Source organism: Ranitomeya variabilis, chromosome 4 (genome assembly GCF_051348905.1).
Source record: "Ranitomeya variabilis isolate aRanVar5 chromosome 4, aRanVar5.hap1, whole genome shotgun sequence".
Classification (NCBI taxonomy): Eukaryota; Metazoa; Chordata; class Amphibia; order Anura; family Dendrobatidae; genus Ranitomeya; species Ranitomeya variabilis.
This window is the reverse complement of record NC_135235.1, coordinates 72,770,952-72,787,611: the sequence shown is the minus strand read 5'-3', so window position 1 is coordinate 72,787,611 and position 16,660 is coordinate 72,770,952. Positions and strand designations below refer to the sequence as shown.

Here is a 16,660-nt window from a genome sequence, read left to right as displayed (position 1 = left end):
AGTTTGCAGAGCTGCGACCTGGTCCAGTCTGCATACGTTTACAAAACATTACCATATTCATTCTCAGGCCTCTGCAGATGCAACTGTCGGCAGACGAATTTTGCAGGCGGCTGTGCCGCATCTGTATCCTGTGGGTACAAGGAGCAATTACAGTTGATTGTTCCCCACCCAGGGACTACTTTAGGATGTCCCATGGTCCTGTGTCCCCCAATGAGGCGTAGGAGAAACAGGGATTTTTGTGTACTCACCGTAAAATCCTTTTCTCCGAGCCAATCATTGGGGGACACAGCACCCACCCTGTTAGCCTAACGGCTTTGGTTTTCTGTGTTGGCTTGGTTTTGACATAGTTCATCCTGGTTAAATGTTAAGCTCCTACTGCTTTCTTACCGAACTGGTTCACTTGGAGCCAGCAGGAGGGTGTATACTGCAGGGGAGGAGCTATTCTTTCTGTATTACTTAGTGTCCTCCTAGTGGCAGCAGCATAACACCCATGGTCCTGTGTCCCCCAATGATTGGCTCGGAGAAAGGGATTTTACGGTGAGTACACAAAAATCCCTGTATTTAGAGCACGACCTATTCCGCTTGCTGACGTCCTGCAACTATCATGGAGGTTCTACAACAAGTTGATAAATTATGCGTCACCCGCAATGTGTGTGTATGTGTGTGTGTGTGTGTGTGTATATATATATATATATATATATATATATATATATATATATATATATATATATATATATATACTAAAGTACAAATAAACAAATCACCTGCGCTTGTGGAGTGGTCGTACTGGAAAGTATCCTACATACTCCCTTCCACCATAGGGAAGTGCTGTAGGCAGGCAGACACTGTAGTTAAACAATAAGCCTGGATGTTTAAGGGATTATACACATATGAATATGGACAAAACCTCCCCAAATAATCCACCCAATAGTAGCCCGTACGCAAGCGTGCTTGTTGCTAAGAACACATGTACTCACTGAGTGTAGAGGCAGGAGTAGACACAGCGTAGAGAGTAACAAACGTCCTGCTTGGGAGCGGTGTTGTGTTGGGCTTGATGGGTGCAGGCTGCACCATAGGGCTGCGGGGTAATGTCAGGGCTGACTAGGCTGAGAATTCATTCGCTCGCTCAGCGCTGTATGCGAACGGGGACCGCAAACTCCTGGTGTGCCCCGGCCGGAAGCAACGCCGGAGCTGTAGCGGTGTTGGCTGGGGGCGTGGACCTGATGTGACGTCACAGGATAGGAGGGCGGGCTTAGGACAGGGCAACCAATCCGACGCGTTTCGAAGGTTACACACCTTCTTCGTCAGGGATGGAGTTCCCTGTCTGGCCCGGCCTTATATGGATTACGCCCTCATTGATTTCAGCCTGCCTGAATGACCCACACATTGATTCACCCGCGTAATACCCTATGCCGCACTACAATGTAGTATGAACTAAATAAGGCATGTATAATGTGCCCTTACATCAAGCTTACATAGTAATAGATAGGACCGCTCGATTCCTACGTAAATGGAACCTTGAAAGTCTGTGCCAGAATTGACTATTTAGAGGTGCACCATTTTGCCCCATATTCCTATAAATATGTTGGAACATAATACAACAAGAAGGGGGGGGGGGGGAAAGGATAAAAAGGGGGGATTAGAAATTATGGTGTTGTGACAGTTAAAAACCAAAGTTTATTGATGTAAAACTAAAACCTTACATGCTAAAAAAACCCTATATGGGTTAAATAAATACAACCGAACTTAATCTTTTCATTTCCAACCTCAACAATAACCAGTTTGGTCTGGAGTTTACAGCTACCACTAGTAACTTTAAAGTCAACTTTTTAGATCTAACCATTTATGTGGAAAACGATACATTAAAGACCAAATGTTTCCATAAAGAAGTTGACTCCAACAGTTTTATACAAACGACAAGCTGTCACCTCCCAGTCTGGTTGACAAACATCCCTAAAGGCCAATTTACCCGAATTAGGAGGAACTGTACGGATTTAAATGATTATATTGAAGAATCGGCATATATCGCTGAACAATTTGAAGCCAAGGGGTATAATCCACAAACCTTGGATCTAGCTAGGCATACAGTGAGTCAAGTTTCTAGGGAAAGTCTGGTCCACAAAGCTAGTGCGAACAATCCTTCCCTAGACATTCATCAACAAATAAACAAATTACCTATAGTAACCCAATTTCACGCAGGGTATAATAAATTTATGAGCATAGTTAGAAAACATTGGCCTATTCTACAAAGCGATAAGTGCATTGGAGACCTCTTACCCAAGAACCCCAGATTTGTCTATACAAAGGCGCAAAATCTGGGTCTTCTTTTGGCACCTACCACAAAACCAATCATGCTAAGGGAAGATCCATCCAACAAATCAGTAAACTACCGTAATCAGGGATTTACGTCATGTGGTTGGTGTGTATGCTGTAAACGAACATCTTGTAAAAGGCATACTCAGACCACATTTAAGGATTCAAGTGGTACAAAGAGTTTCCTCATTAAGAGCAAAATTTCTTGTGAAACAGCAGGGGTTATATACACACTTATATGCCCGTGTAATAAAATCTATGTGGGCCGCACAAAAAGACGACTAAAAGTGAGAATAAAAGAACATTTGGATAATATCCAAAAGGGTTTTACAGGGCACCCTTTATCCCGCCACTTTGTGGAAAAACATAATCGATTATGCACCAATATCACGTTCTGTGGGATTCAAGCAGTTCAGCAAAACTCTAGGGGGGGTGATTATATTAAATTAATGTCTAGGATTGAATCCAAATGGATTTTCACACTGGACACCCTGGCCCCCAAAGGTTTAAATCAAGAAATTGAGCTGTATGCGTTTTAAACATTAGAGGGTAACCCTAAGTATGCAGTTATGCATGTTACCCAAATAGCTCAATATGAGTTTTTATTTTGTGACTTATTGGTAGATGGTCACAGGCATATGTGCGGTTAGTCTCGGATGACCACACAGCCTATAACTATAAATAAGTCACAATAAAAAAAAAAAAAATTTAAAATATGCGTATAATCTTATGTTTTTACAAAATTTTTATATAAATTTGCATCCTGATTGTATTTATTTAACCCATATAGGGTTTTTTTTAGCATGTAAGGTTTTAGTTTTACATCAATAAACTTTGGTTTTTAACTGTCACAACACCATAATTTCTAATCCCCCCTTTTTATCCTTTCCCCCCCCCCTTCTTGTTGTATTATGTTCCAACATATTTGTAGGAATATGGGGCAAAATGGTGCACCTCTAAATAGTCAATTCTGGCACAGACTTTCAAGGTTCCATTTACGTAGGAATCGAGCGGTCCTATCTATTACTATGTAAGCTTGATGTAAGGGCACATTATACATGCCTTATTTAGTTCATACTACATTGTAGTGCGGCATAGGGTATTACGCGGGTGAATCAATGTGCGGGTCATTCAGGCAGGCTGAAATCAATGAGGGCGTAATCCATATAAGGCCGGGCCAGACAGGGAACTCCATCCCTGACGAAGAAGGTGTGTAACCTTCGAAACGCGTCGGATTGGTTGCCCTGTCCTAAGCCCGCCCTCCTATCCTGTGACGTCACATCAGGTCCACGCCCCCAGCCAACACCGCTACAGCTCCGGCGTTGCTTCCGGCCGGGGCACGCCAGGAGTTCGCGGTCCCCGCTCGCATACAGCGCTGAGCGAGCGAATGAATTCTCAGCCTAGTCGGCCCTGACATTACCCCGCAGCCCTATGGTGCAGCCTGCACCCATCAAGCCCAACACAACACCGCTCCCAAGCAGGACGTTTGTTACTCTCTACGCTGTGTCTACTCCTGCCTCTACACTCAGTGAGTACATGTGTTCTTAGCAACAAGCACGCTTGCGTACGGGCTACTATTGGGTGGATTATTTGGGGAGGTTTTGTCCATATTCATATGTGTATAATCCCTTAAACATCCAGGCTTATTGTTTAACTACAGTGTCTGCCTGCCTACAGCACTTCCCTATGGTGGAAGGGAGTATGTAGGATACCTTCCAGCACGACCACTCCACAAGCGCAGGTGATTTGTTTATTTGTACTTTAGTATCTATTTCAGACGCGGTGCAGCACAGACTCCGTCACCTCACCAGCTGCTCACTATTTCTTGTTTTCTTTCTTCCGCTCCTTGCCCCCCCCCCCCCTTTTTCTGGTTAAGTGCAGCGCCAGTGTATATATTACTTATATATATATATATATATATATATAATGTGTATGTATGTATGTATATATATATTATATACATACACAGACACACACATGTTGTCAGATACAGTTACAGCACGCTAATCTGCAGGATCATGTGAAATGATCACTTACAATATCTTCATGCATAAGGAATTATTAAAGGGGATGTGCCATGTTTTTTTGTTCATGAGCGACCAGTCGGACCAGTGGCATAGTCGCACTGCTAGCCCGAATTGTGCAGGTTTGTCTTTGCAGCATCAATGGAGCCTAAGGGGCTAAAGATGAACTGATCTAGTGTCAGTGCAGTTCTTACAAATATCTGCTCCTTGCCTAGGAGACTACTCGCCGCTGATGGACTACAGAGGTGGTCGGTGACCCTGGCAAGTAGCAACAGCAGCACACTGTACAATGAAATATCAGTCCATTCTCATGAACAGAAAGGCTTTTAAATTAGATGTTTTGTTTTTTTACTAGCACTTTGCAATTTTACTCTTTTTAGCAAAATGAGACAACCCCTTTAATCGCAAGTGTCAACAGTAGAGGTGGGCGAACCTGAAGAGTAAAGTTCGGCGTCTGTACCGAACACCTACTGTTTGGGCACGGACACCGAACATGGACTACACCAGGAAGTCCGTGTTACTGTTTGGGTTCGGCTGCACGAACACTGGGTGCACGACTGCGTGGCAAACACTGCTTCTGATCGGCAGTGAAATCATCCCCGTCGGTCGAATATTTGATTTCTGTTTTGCTCGGCATTATAACTGCAGCTTCCACGTCTCTGTCTCTCAGGAGTGGTCTCCTTCTCACAATCTGAAGAGTCTTCGTAAGAAACAGATGGCCGCTCGCGAGGCGATGGCACGTCAGACGGTCTCTTCAGACAGTGATCTGAGCAATGTTGAGTCCTCAGTCATCAGGTGAGACATCTGTCGACTCCTGAACACTGTACTACTTCAAAGCCTCCTCACCATATTCTGTATGTCACAGTTCAGACAAGGAAGAGGAAAACTGTTTTAGAAATTGCAAAGAATGGGCAAAGTCTGTAACTCCAGCTTGCTGCTAATAATGAGGCGTGTTTTATAGCATAATATAGTGCCATGAATATAACATAACGTTATGATGTGAACAAGACAAATCAACAGACTGCAGCTCTGCTAGGCTCAGCAGAAGGCTGTATATGCTTGGAGGTGCTCAAAGGGAGTCTGTCCCTCTGAAAAATCACCCTACACTACTGTGTGTCTGGAAATCTGCTGAGACACAGATTCCAATGATATAATTGTTATTTCTAAACTCTCTTCTCCTCCTGCACAGCAATCCTGCAAATCTCTGTGCTCAGTATTCAGTTAGGAGTCCTGCCGACTGTTTGTCAGAGTTTAGGAGTCCTGGGGATGCATTACAATGAAGAGCTGAAAATTGTGGGAATCTGTCTCTTTTCAGATATCTGGATAAAAAATGAAAAGCACAACAGGGTCATGTTCAATACTAATGTGCTCACCAGCCGCTGCATCATCCATGATCTTGTGTGACATATTCTGTATAACCATAGGATGTGGTGTTCATCTGCACTACTGATTCCAATAAGGATCCAAAACCAGAACTTGAATATTAGTTTATTGTCAACACGTTTCATAGTCTCACTGACACTTTCCCCGGAACAAACCATATGTAAGGTGGCAAAGTAACATGTATGTGCTTGTCCTGAGGAAGGAGTCCGTGTCACTTTGAAATGCATTAACAAGATACCATTGTTGTAAGTCCTGGTTTCAGGTCAATGGAATCATCAGCGCAGATGAAATCCACATCCCATTGATATATTGTATTTTTTCAGATATCCACACATTCCAGTAGTCGAGGGTAGTTTTTCATGGTGACAGATTTCCCTTAAAAAGGACTTGTCACTTACCATAAACTTGTGATTTTTCACCTGGTGTAAATGCCGCTGTTCTCCTAAATCTTGCATTGTTGTTTTTCTCTTGTTCCTGCGCCTCTCCGCTCCTGAGGTATGGCCCTCTCCTTCCTTAGTGAAGACGGTGTGATCATCAAGAAGACTCCCATAGAGACGAGCTCCAGACCAAGCCCCTTTGGCTAAAAAGACCAGATTTCCATACAGGAAAGAGGTGGGAATATCTTAGGAGGAGAGAGGAGCAGGGATGAAAGAAAAATAACTCCGGATTTAGGAGAACAGCGGCATTTACACCAAGTAAAAAAGTACATATTTATGGTAAGTGTCAGGTCCTCTTTATCTATTAAAATACCGGATCATGGAAAAGTCACGTAACAATAAATAAGTTTTGCTCTTGTAAGTATAACCGCTTGAACCATTGTATTCCTATCATTAATTTCCTGTTAGAATCCCATTATCCAGAGATGACGACAATGTGTTAGTTATGATAGATGTCTTCTTACCATGTCGGCATTGGGAATGAACTGATCAATGTGGTCCAGCTTCTGTAAACCCCCAGAGATCTGCTGTAACGGGAAGGGTATGGCCGACTATACATCAAGTAATACATGGCATCCACTGAATGGATGTCCATATAATACAGAAGTGGAGGGGTCTGCCAGGGTGGGCACGGCTTGTACTAAGTCCTGCATCACTCTGTATCTGCATAGACACCATGCCTCACATCTGCTGTTACAGTATATTGCTTTCCTTGTCCACGTGGGTGGTTTGGCAGAAGAAAGATCCAGACTTCTATAGAAATAAAGGAACATTAGTGTGAAGCACTGATCACAGGAGCTGCTGGTTTGAGGCTTCTTACATATCTTCCTTTGTGGCCACTGGCTGTTTATTAATGCCGCACTAATGAGGCAATTAGAAGAGAGTGGTAAAGAGAATTCCTAAGTATCCGGAGCCAGCCGTTACCTGCCGTATTAGTCTGTTACAGGAGGCGGAGAGCAAGTCGGAGCTGAGCCAGAATATCTCTGCCCGGGAACACTTTGTGTTTGCAGACACAGATGGGCAAGTTTATCACCTGACTGTGGAAGGGAACAGTGTGAAAGACAGCGCCAGGATTCCCCCAGATGTGAGTTCATCTCTTTGCTTTTGTGCCAATGGCAGGTCTGCCCTGCGGGCGTGCGAAGTGCGAAGTGTCAGCCCGCTGCACAACAAATTAACACTGTGGGTTTTTTTGTTTCATTCATTCTATGACTGGTGACCTTGACTTACCAAACAGCAGCAGCGCATCACCGGTTTCTCTATAGCGGTCATCATTTTGGAAATGTACTGGATTTTATCATGTATATGTCAGAGTCTGTGCTGTAAATTACCAATACAATTGCAAAAAAAAAAAAAAAACCTTAATGGCACAGGATTTGTATAACGATGTAATGTGAACTTACACTAAAGTTTACATCAAAATGTCAACAGCATGAAACTAGAGAAATATCCAGCACCTCAGATGGTAAAAAACTCAGAGGTCAGACTTTACAGATCATACTGTTAAAATGTTATTACTTCCCCCTAAAAAAACAATGGATAGGTAATGGTTTGCTGATCATTGGGGTCCAACCATTGAGACCCCCTGCAATTGCAAATCTGGCCCCTGAAACCCTGAGAACAGGTGTCTTTATTCCCGTACGTAAAGGGAATCTGTTAGTAGGATCAGCCCTCCTAAGCTGTCTATATTGACGTGTAGGATGCTGAATAAAATGATACCTTAATATCTGGGAACCCAATATTTTATGTGATCCAATATTTTATTCCAGAGAAATATGTATTTTTCTAAATATGTAAACAAGCTGGTAAAATCTATGGACCAGATACAGATCTCCCCTGAGGATCGGCCTCCAGAGCTTCTTTTAAATCAAAGGGGTAGGAGTTATCTGTGTGAGACATGTAATGACTGACAGTCTGCTCTCCTGATCTACATGTCTCACACCGGTAATGCTGCTTTCATGTAAAACAAAACCTGGAGGAAGATTCCCGGGGAAATCTGTGTCCTGACCAAACTGCTTATTTACGTATTAGAAAAAAATGTGTATTTCTCTGGAATAAGACCTAAGATTTCAGATATCAAGGTATTTTTTAATTCAACTTTCTGTGACTTTCATATCCATATAGATGACTTAAGAAGGTTAATCGTACTGATAGGTGCCCTTAGTGGAGTGGAGGTCCACGAGTTTGGGCTCCTCTACATTTAATGTCAGTGGGACAGTCAGAGAAAGTCAGTACGGTCATGTTTTTTTCCTTGGAAGTCCCATAGATGATGAGTAGAGCAGAAGTGGAGTATGCGCACCTCTAGTCCATGTAGGACGGGTCTGCAGAGCGCAAACCTCTGTTCTCGAAATCACTGTGCAGCAATCGGACCCCCAGCAGTCGCCAAGTTATCCCATCTCCTGTAGATGGGGATTAACATGTATCTTTTGAGATGACCCTTTAAAGCATATCCTAGCAATGTGCCATATCATCAGAAGTTACCACCCAAGATTCCACAAATGTAGAGGAGAGAATCTTATATTTGTCACAGAATTATTTTGAGCTTATGAGGGATTTAAAGGGATTTTCTGACCTTATAAAAACAATCCACTAGATATTTGTGTCTAAATCCTCACCAGGTGATGCCACCATAGCTCGGAAGTATTTACTTTACATTTACCGAGCTCTCTTTGTAGTTCATAGATGGCTGAACACTTGCATATTTGTATCCTGTTGTGTTGTTGTTTTTCTTTTAGGTAATTGCTTTAATGTTTTTTTTCTGCTTTATAACCTTGTTCTTGCCATGGACAGGGCAGTATGGGAAGTATCTCCTGCATTGCCTGGAAGGGGGACACCTTGGTCCTGGGGGATGTGGATGGAAACTTAAACTTCTGGGACCTAAAAGCCCGGGTCTCCAGGTGAGGAACAGTCATTTCATGGCGGTCAGGTCAGTTCTTGAATACTCGTGCTCTTCACTGTTCACATCAAACTATATGTACAGTGTTAGTATAATGTCATATTTTGTGGTTTTTAGAAAATTTTCACTTTTCATTTTAAATATCGAGGGAAATTCTAATTGACAATTAAAAATATTTTACATATAATTTGGATTCCAGAACCAGTTGTATATTACTTTTTTTTTTTTATTGGTACTGAAGTTGATCAGTTTGAATATGCTGGGCTTTACAAGGCAAAAGGCACTGTCCCCCCAATCTCCTGGATTTAAGTATCCCAATTATTTATTATTTTTTCCAAATTAGTTCCGCTTTGTAGTAATCATTTAATACTTAAGTTTATAAGGGTTGGAGCACTGTTTTTCTGCACCACATCCATCCTCTGATTTCTTCATAGAAATAAATGATCAGGTTTTAGCTGCATACAGCCACCACTAGGGGGACTCATGGGCTCACCGAAGAGCTGTGGAGGCAGAATATTAGTATTTTAAGGGTTAGAGAACAGTATCTGCTCCAACTGTCTGGTCAGGGGCCCTTAAATCCACATTTATCTGTAGTATATGAAAGACACACTGAGTGGACTCAAATATTGTGACATCTACACATTTTCCATATGATGTTTTTTTGTCATGGCATCCCATTCTACATCCACAACCATTAATATAGGGTGTTGGGTTCCCTCCTCGTCTACAACAGCTTCTACTCTTCTGGGAAGCTTTTCTACACGATTTTGGAGATGTCTGTAATGATTTTTGACCATTCATCAAGAAGAGCATATGTGAGGTCAGACACTGATGTTGGAGGAGGAGGCCGGGCTCACAATCTCCATTATAGTTCATCCCCATTGGGTTGGATGGGTTTGAGGTCTAAAATATCTTGTATGTGAAACGCCCGTCAGGGCCATGGGGTACTCGGTACCGGGTCCGTTACTTAAAGGGACGTGTCACGGCGACGGTGACCCGGTCCGTGACCCTGGGCGCCCCGTGTTAAAGGGATAGTCTTTTAAAGGGATTTGTAAAATAATAAATGTTCGTGTCGCCACCTGTGGTATTCGGTCAGGGGTCCTCTGGGGTGATGTTATGGCAGCCGGATGGTACAACTTCCCTCAGGTGAAGTAGGTCCCCAGGGCTCCCGGTGAATAGATGGAGGATGGTGAGTGGTGCAGTAAATAATGAAGGACACAGTTGTGCAGTCTTTTTACCTGGTTTACTGATGGTAGCAGGCAGCCACAGTCCAGGGCACCAGATCACAGGTACAGGCAGGGTCCGGCCGGCTTGGAAGCGAGTTCAGAGTCCAGCTTTATCAGGTGGAGTTAAAAGCCTTCCTTCTAGCACTGTGTTGTTGTAGTCCCTTACTGCCTATGGCTTTGTAGCAAGGTCCTCTCAGTTATCTCTGTCCTTTGTGTAAGTGGGACACAAACCCGTATGACAGGTGACTCGAGCCTTTTTACAGGGTCTCTATCACGACCGGGGCTCTATGTGTCACTGTGCCTCCTGGGTGTTAGGGCGAGCAGGTGATGTATAATCCAGCTGTCCTGCCGGTTTTTGATATGTGTCTTAGGCTTTGTGCACACGTTGCTGATTGGGGTGCAGAATTTTCCACACAAAATCCGCATCTCCTGGCAGAAAACGCAGGTGCAGATTTGCCGCGGATTTTGTGTGTTTTTGTTGCGTATTTTGTGCGGCTTTTCTGCATTTTTTACCCCTGCGGATTTCTATAATGGAAGGGGTCAGAAACGCTGCAGTTCCGCACAAAAGAAGTAGCATGCTACTTCTTTTGATCCGCAGCGGTTTTCATGCGGATTTTTCCGCACCATTAGCGCAGGATTTTTTTTTCCTATTGATTTACATTGTACTGTAAATCACTTTGCGGATCTGCTGCGTTTCTGCACGGAAAAATCCGCTGCGAATCTGCACTAATTCCGCATCGTGAGCACACAGCCTTAGAGTCCCACAAAAGCCTCGGTCTTCCAGCTACCGGTGTCCGCGCTCAACCAGGGATGTAGCCCAGTCCCAGCTATTCTCCCCTGTTGTCACACTCCTTTGCTTTGCTCTCCGGCACGTTAGCTAAGAGCTGTCCTTCCTTCTGTATCTCGCTATCTAGGAGCCCAGCTCAGACTGTACGGCCCCTCACCCGCCCTTCTTTCTCAGACTGCTCCAGTCTGCTGTCTGGCACCAACTGTCTAAATCTTCCCAACTGCCCAGCAACTAACTCCTCCTCCCGACCAGAGAGAGCAGCTCCCCTGAAGTTGGGTGCAGAGCACCCCCTTCTGGCCTGGAGTCAGAATGGTGTTGTATGTGCTAATTACCTGTTAAGAGGAATCTTCCATCGCTTCCAAGCGTGACATCACTCTCCCCATGAGGAAAGCAATACCACTGTGACGACCAGGACCCTGGGGCGTCACATATGTTGAAATATTGAGATTTCCCTTCACTGAAATTAAAGCGTCTAGGCTGAAGCCTGAAAACTGCCCCATAGCGCTATCCCTTCTCCACCAAACTACAGCGGGTACAATGCAGTCAGGCAGGCAACATTCTCCTGACATTCATCAAACCCAAGACTAGTCCACGAGATGCCGGATGAAGAAGCATGAACTGGCACTGCCCAGAACACATTTCCACTGCTCAAGAATCCAATGATGGTGGCTTTACACCACTCTATCCGACGCGTGTCACTGTGCTTGGTGATGTACGGCTGCATGCAGCTGCTGAGCCATGAAGCTCCTGGCGGGGGGCAGTGATTGTTCTGGTGCTAATACCAGAGGAGGTTTGGACTCTGCAGTTATGGAGTCAGCAGAACATTGGTGCCTTTCTGCCTTTTGCTCCTCAGCACTCGGAGGACCCCGATCTGTAACTTTACGGGGTCTTCACATCGTGGCTGAATTGCTGCGGCTCCTTCCTCTGCTCTATAATATCACTCACAGGTGACGGGGGAATATTTAGAAGGGAAGAAATGTCATAAGCTGACTGGTTACACCGATGGCTCCTATTTCAGAACCGCGCTGGTCCTCAGCCATTCTGTCACATATCAATAAAGGCAGACGGCATGGTGGGGACCGGAGGATAGACACCTGTGTCATCAGGACTGAATGAAAAATCTGAAGACCGTGATTGGGGCCTAATTAAACCTTTGATTTTTATTTTTCATTTGTTTTTGTCTCCTTGCAAGTCTGAGTGCACCACCGATCGTACAAAATTCATAAATTAAAAAAGTAAGAACAAATAATCAAAATGGAAAAAAAAAGCAACCGCCTTTCTAATTTTTTTTTCTAACCCTGCTCCACATGCAAATAAAGCGTATATATATATATATATATATATATATATATATATATATATATATATATATATATATATATATATATATATATATATATGTATTTTATGTGTTCTATAAGATGACAAACATTTAACCCCACATATCCACATATTAGAAACTGTTTGATTATCTGGACGTGAACAAATTTTGGACCTCTTTAAACCACATGAGCGAAAACCCCTGAAAATTAGCAGAATAAGATGTATATCCCTATATTTCTAGCCATATAGTGGACATTGCTGATACTCTAAGGGGCATTTAGTTGTCCGCTAACAATGGCCGCGCTTTGATGATTTTGAAGTTTTATGGAAAAGTATTATTAATATTGTAACGTAAGCGTAAATGATTGTCACAGAACGTAATTGCCCTTGTAATAGTAGAGTGCAGTGTGAACAATCGGAGACTCATCAGAGATGATCCTTCCCATGGTGGACGATTACAGACTCATTAGGAATCCATTACGGTGAAATACAGACATGAGTTTATGATTAAAATTTATCAACAGTTTCAGCGATTTTTTTTTTTTTGATTTTTTTTTCCCCTACTGATGTCTGCGGGTTAATGGAACAACTGACCCGTGGTATATACATTAGTGATCCTCACTGACTGTGCCGAGCTGTGAACCTCTGACATTTAATTATTAATAATTGCTAATGTTATCTTTTCTATATGACACGTTTGTCTCAGAGCAATACCAACGCGCAGGAACGGTGTATGGAAAATCAGATTTGCACCAGGGAAAGGCAACCAGAAGCTGATGGTGCTGTACAATGATGGGGCAGAAGTTTGGGATACAAAGGAGGTAAGTGTCTAAATAGTCTCCCCAGGTAATGATTGACATACGTTAGGTAAAGCAGTTTTCCCGAACCATTAGCCATATACCCACTTCTGGCTTTCTAGCACCCCGAATGTGGATGCCTAGCCATTGGCATTTGTACCAAGTATTTGATGGCGTGTTATGTATTTCAATAGGAGTAATAGAATACTAAAATAATAATTTATTCAAGCAATAAAATTGAGTTGGGAAATTAAAGGGCTTGTCTATTGGGGTATAGCTCCTTATTGATGGCTTCAAGGTGATGGATAAAGTGGGAAAAACAATCTATACACACCTTTCTCACCCAGACTGTCATCGCTACTCTGCTTTCAGCTCTGTGTCCCCCACCGGTCTCGTAACACAAACAATGTCACGTAAACACTGCAGCCAATCTGCTATCACTGATCAGCTGCAGCTTGTAACCACTGCAGCCAATCTGCAACCACTGATCAGCTGCAGCCCTTAACCACTGCAGCCAATCTGCAACCACTGATCAGCTGCAGCCTTCACAGTTTTGTCCAAGTTGAAGAGCAGTGGGTTTTTTCCCAACAATAATGCGAATGCTGCAACTGCTAGTTTGCCACAATTTTACCATAATGTATAGGCTGTGATCTCCTGCAGTGTGTGTGTGTGTTATTTCTCACATGTAAACCTCTTTGCTTTTTACATTTTTTCTATTGGCATTGACTACAGTCGTGAACTAGTGTGGTATTACTCTATAATTATATGGATGCCCTATAATGTGTGACATGGTAACCTTGTATCCGGCACTTAGTTTCAGCAGACCACTTACTAAAATTTCTGATTAATAGTGTGGAAGCAGTAATTAACTTTCAGTTAGGCTTCATAGGCATACTTACGTAAAGTGACATTTTGCTCTCCAATTCTTATACAGCGGCACAATTTGTATGCCAGAACCAAAGAAATTGTGCAGACTCCATGTTAAATTAACAAACGCTGGCTTGTGGAACATTTGTACAGAGCATTTGACTGGTGCATTCTGGCACTGGCTGTCTAACCCCGCCCCTGCGGAACAACGCCCCTGAGGACCAAATGCAGGCAGAGCATTTATAAATTTGCTGTATACATTTGCAACATTTTCTGACACAATATAAATACATTTAGAGCCTCATCAAAGCGGTTTTACGAAACAAATCTGTTTTTGTGTCCAAAAACAACACCACTTTTTTCCAACAGCTGAAATATTAGCATCACCTGTCTAATATTATGTGCTACACAGGTATGCAGCCACATACGCACCGATCTGCAGTGCACTGTGTGATTTACCACCACTCTATCAGCTCTTTCGTAGGATGAGACCAGACCGGCTAGCCCTCGTTCCCCGCATACATCAATGAGCCTTGGGCTTCCATGACTCTTGTCTCATGTCCTTCTGTTAGGTTTGATAGGTACCAACCAGTGTATACTGGGAGCCTCCCCAGAGGATCTGCCATTTTGGAGATGTTCTGACCCAGTCATCTCTACGTTACAATTTGGCCCTGATCAGTTTTTTACGCTTGCCCATTTTTTTTTTTCTGCTTTCATCACAGAACATTCAGAACTAACTGATCATTTGCGTTAAACTATATCCTTCCACTTGATAGGTAATAAATCGTATTCGGTTCACCTGTCTGTGGTTTTAAGGGTTTTTTGTTTGTTTTTTTTCAACCTAAGTCCATGTATTTTAGGGCTAAAAAAAATCATTTTGGTAATTCAGTTTCATTAAACATTTTGGCTTTCAAAGGGACATTTTAACTTTGATGTGGTCTGTGCTCATAAATCAGCCGATAGGAGCTAAAAAATAAAATAAAAGCGGAGATGCAAACTTTCCTGTTAGATCCACAGAATGAGTTTTGGTCATTTACGAATTCTGCATTCCACATCCAGCACTAAACGCGCAGCGCAGAAGCTATGGGATGAAAACGGTGACAAATTTTGAATGAAACCCGATTACAAAATTATTTTTTAGCCCAAAATACTTGTATTTAAATAAAAAAAAAAAAGTTATGAATGATCATTGTATCAGATGACATACACAACATATAGAGGGGAGTTTGTCATTTAGGCTTGTGGGTTAAACTATTCTACAAGAACAGCTCTGCTAAGTCTGTAAACTTCGTATCCTCTGTCCTGAAGCCACAAGATCTGAGTGCTCCCCACTACATCAGACGATGATGATATGATGATTTCTGCCAGACACAGACAGGTCATTAGTTTGCGCTGTACTGACAACCTGTTTTGTTTCCCTACACATAAAGAGGAATCCATGAGTTGTCAGCTTTCCAACTTTTCAGAAATTATGGCTTTTCCAGGAAAATCTAGCAATATCGCCACCATTGTAATTCCCACAGGGATGTTACTTTTTGCACCGACCGGTCCTGCTCCGTAGTGGACAGCGACCGGCCCCCGTACTTATTTTTGGCTGATAATGGACAAGGTCTCTTGCATTCATAGTGACTGACGTTGTGGATAAAACTCGTACCGGTGAATTATAACTGTGTTTTTGCAATTCCTGATGCGTTCTTAGTGTGAACCTTGGAGATGAATGTGTAGGTAATGTTATCTAACACTTCCCTTAAGCAGCTTCAGATGGTGAGTTCCATACGCACCGGGCGAAATATGAATTACCGCGTCCTGGATGTGGACTGGTGCTCGTCCGACAAGGTCATCTTGGCTTGTGATGACGGTTGTATCAGAGTCCTGGAGATGTCCATGAAACCCGCTTGCTTCAGAATGGATGAACAAGAGCTGCTAGGTAAATTAATATCTGACCAGCAATAGTACGCGCAAACCCAAATCGAGAAAAAACACAAAAAAACCTACCCTATAAATGTGGTGTATTTTGTGTCTTGCGTTGTGTTCCGGGACTTTTACAACAAAAGATGAAGGTGCTTTAGGCCACATTAAGTGCAAAAAATCCGCAAAGTACTGTACATGTATGTGAATTTGGTTTTCAGAACTTTATATTTACAAAAAAAGGGAGAATTTTTTTACTCACGGATTGGAAACCTTTTCAAATCGGCAGCATGAGAATTAAGTTGTGTCTGCATTGTCGGAATATAGCCTACAGCCGGGCTATTGAAGCCACTTCTTTGTCCCCAAAATTTGGATGCATTTTTTTGTAGGGTGTTTGTGCATAAGTGAGTTTCACAGCGTGTAGTTTACTGCGTGTGTAACTTGGCCTTATAGTGATTGAATGAAAAGAATGTTGTTTTTTAATTTTTTTTTCAAATGTAAATATAATGGCAGCCCCACTCTGGTCCATGGTCTCCACTGGGGCTGGACTCCAGAACATGTCCTGTGGATAAGAAAGGTGCTGCTTTTATAGGGAATTATGGAGCAAATTTATCGCTTTGTTTGTGTAGTCTTGCACCAGAATCAGCTAGATCCAGAAACCGATGGAGAGGAAAATGCACAAAACAACTTAAAGTGAACCTG

General features: G+C 42.8%; 1 protein-coding gene across 8 annotated transcripts in view; it reads left to right on the top strand.

Moving 5' to 3' along the window:
- WDR11 (WD repeat domain 11) overlaps positions 1-16,660 on the top strand; it is a 134,288-nt gene that overhangs the window by 88,686 nt on the left and 28,942 nt on the right. For 4 of the 8 annotated variants that reach the window (XM_077258730.1, XM_077258731.1, XM_077258729.1 and 1 more), the window contains exons 15-19: positions 5,008-5,132; positions 7,094-7,241; positions 8,945-9,051; positions 13,093-13,207; positions 15,806-15,977. In XM_077258730.1, the coding sequence (XP_077114845.1) occupies positions 5,008-5,132; positions 7,094-7,241; positions 8,945-9,051; positions 13,093-13,207; positions 15,806-15,977 (667 nt within the window). Of the gene's footprint in view, positions 1-5,007; positions 5,133-7,093; positions 7,242-8,944; positions 9,052-13,092; positions 13,208-15,802; positions 15,978-16,660 lie in introns of all 8 variants that reach the window. The other 4 variants (XM_077258727.1, XM_077258728.1, XM_077258724.1 and 1 more) reach the window with 1 other exon arrangement.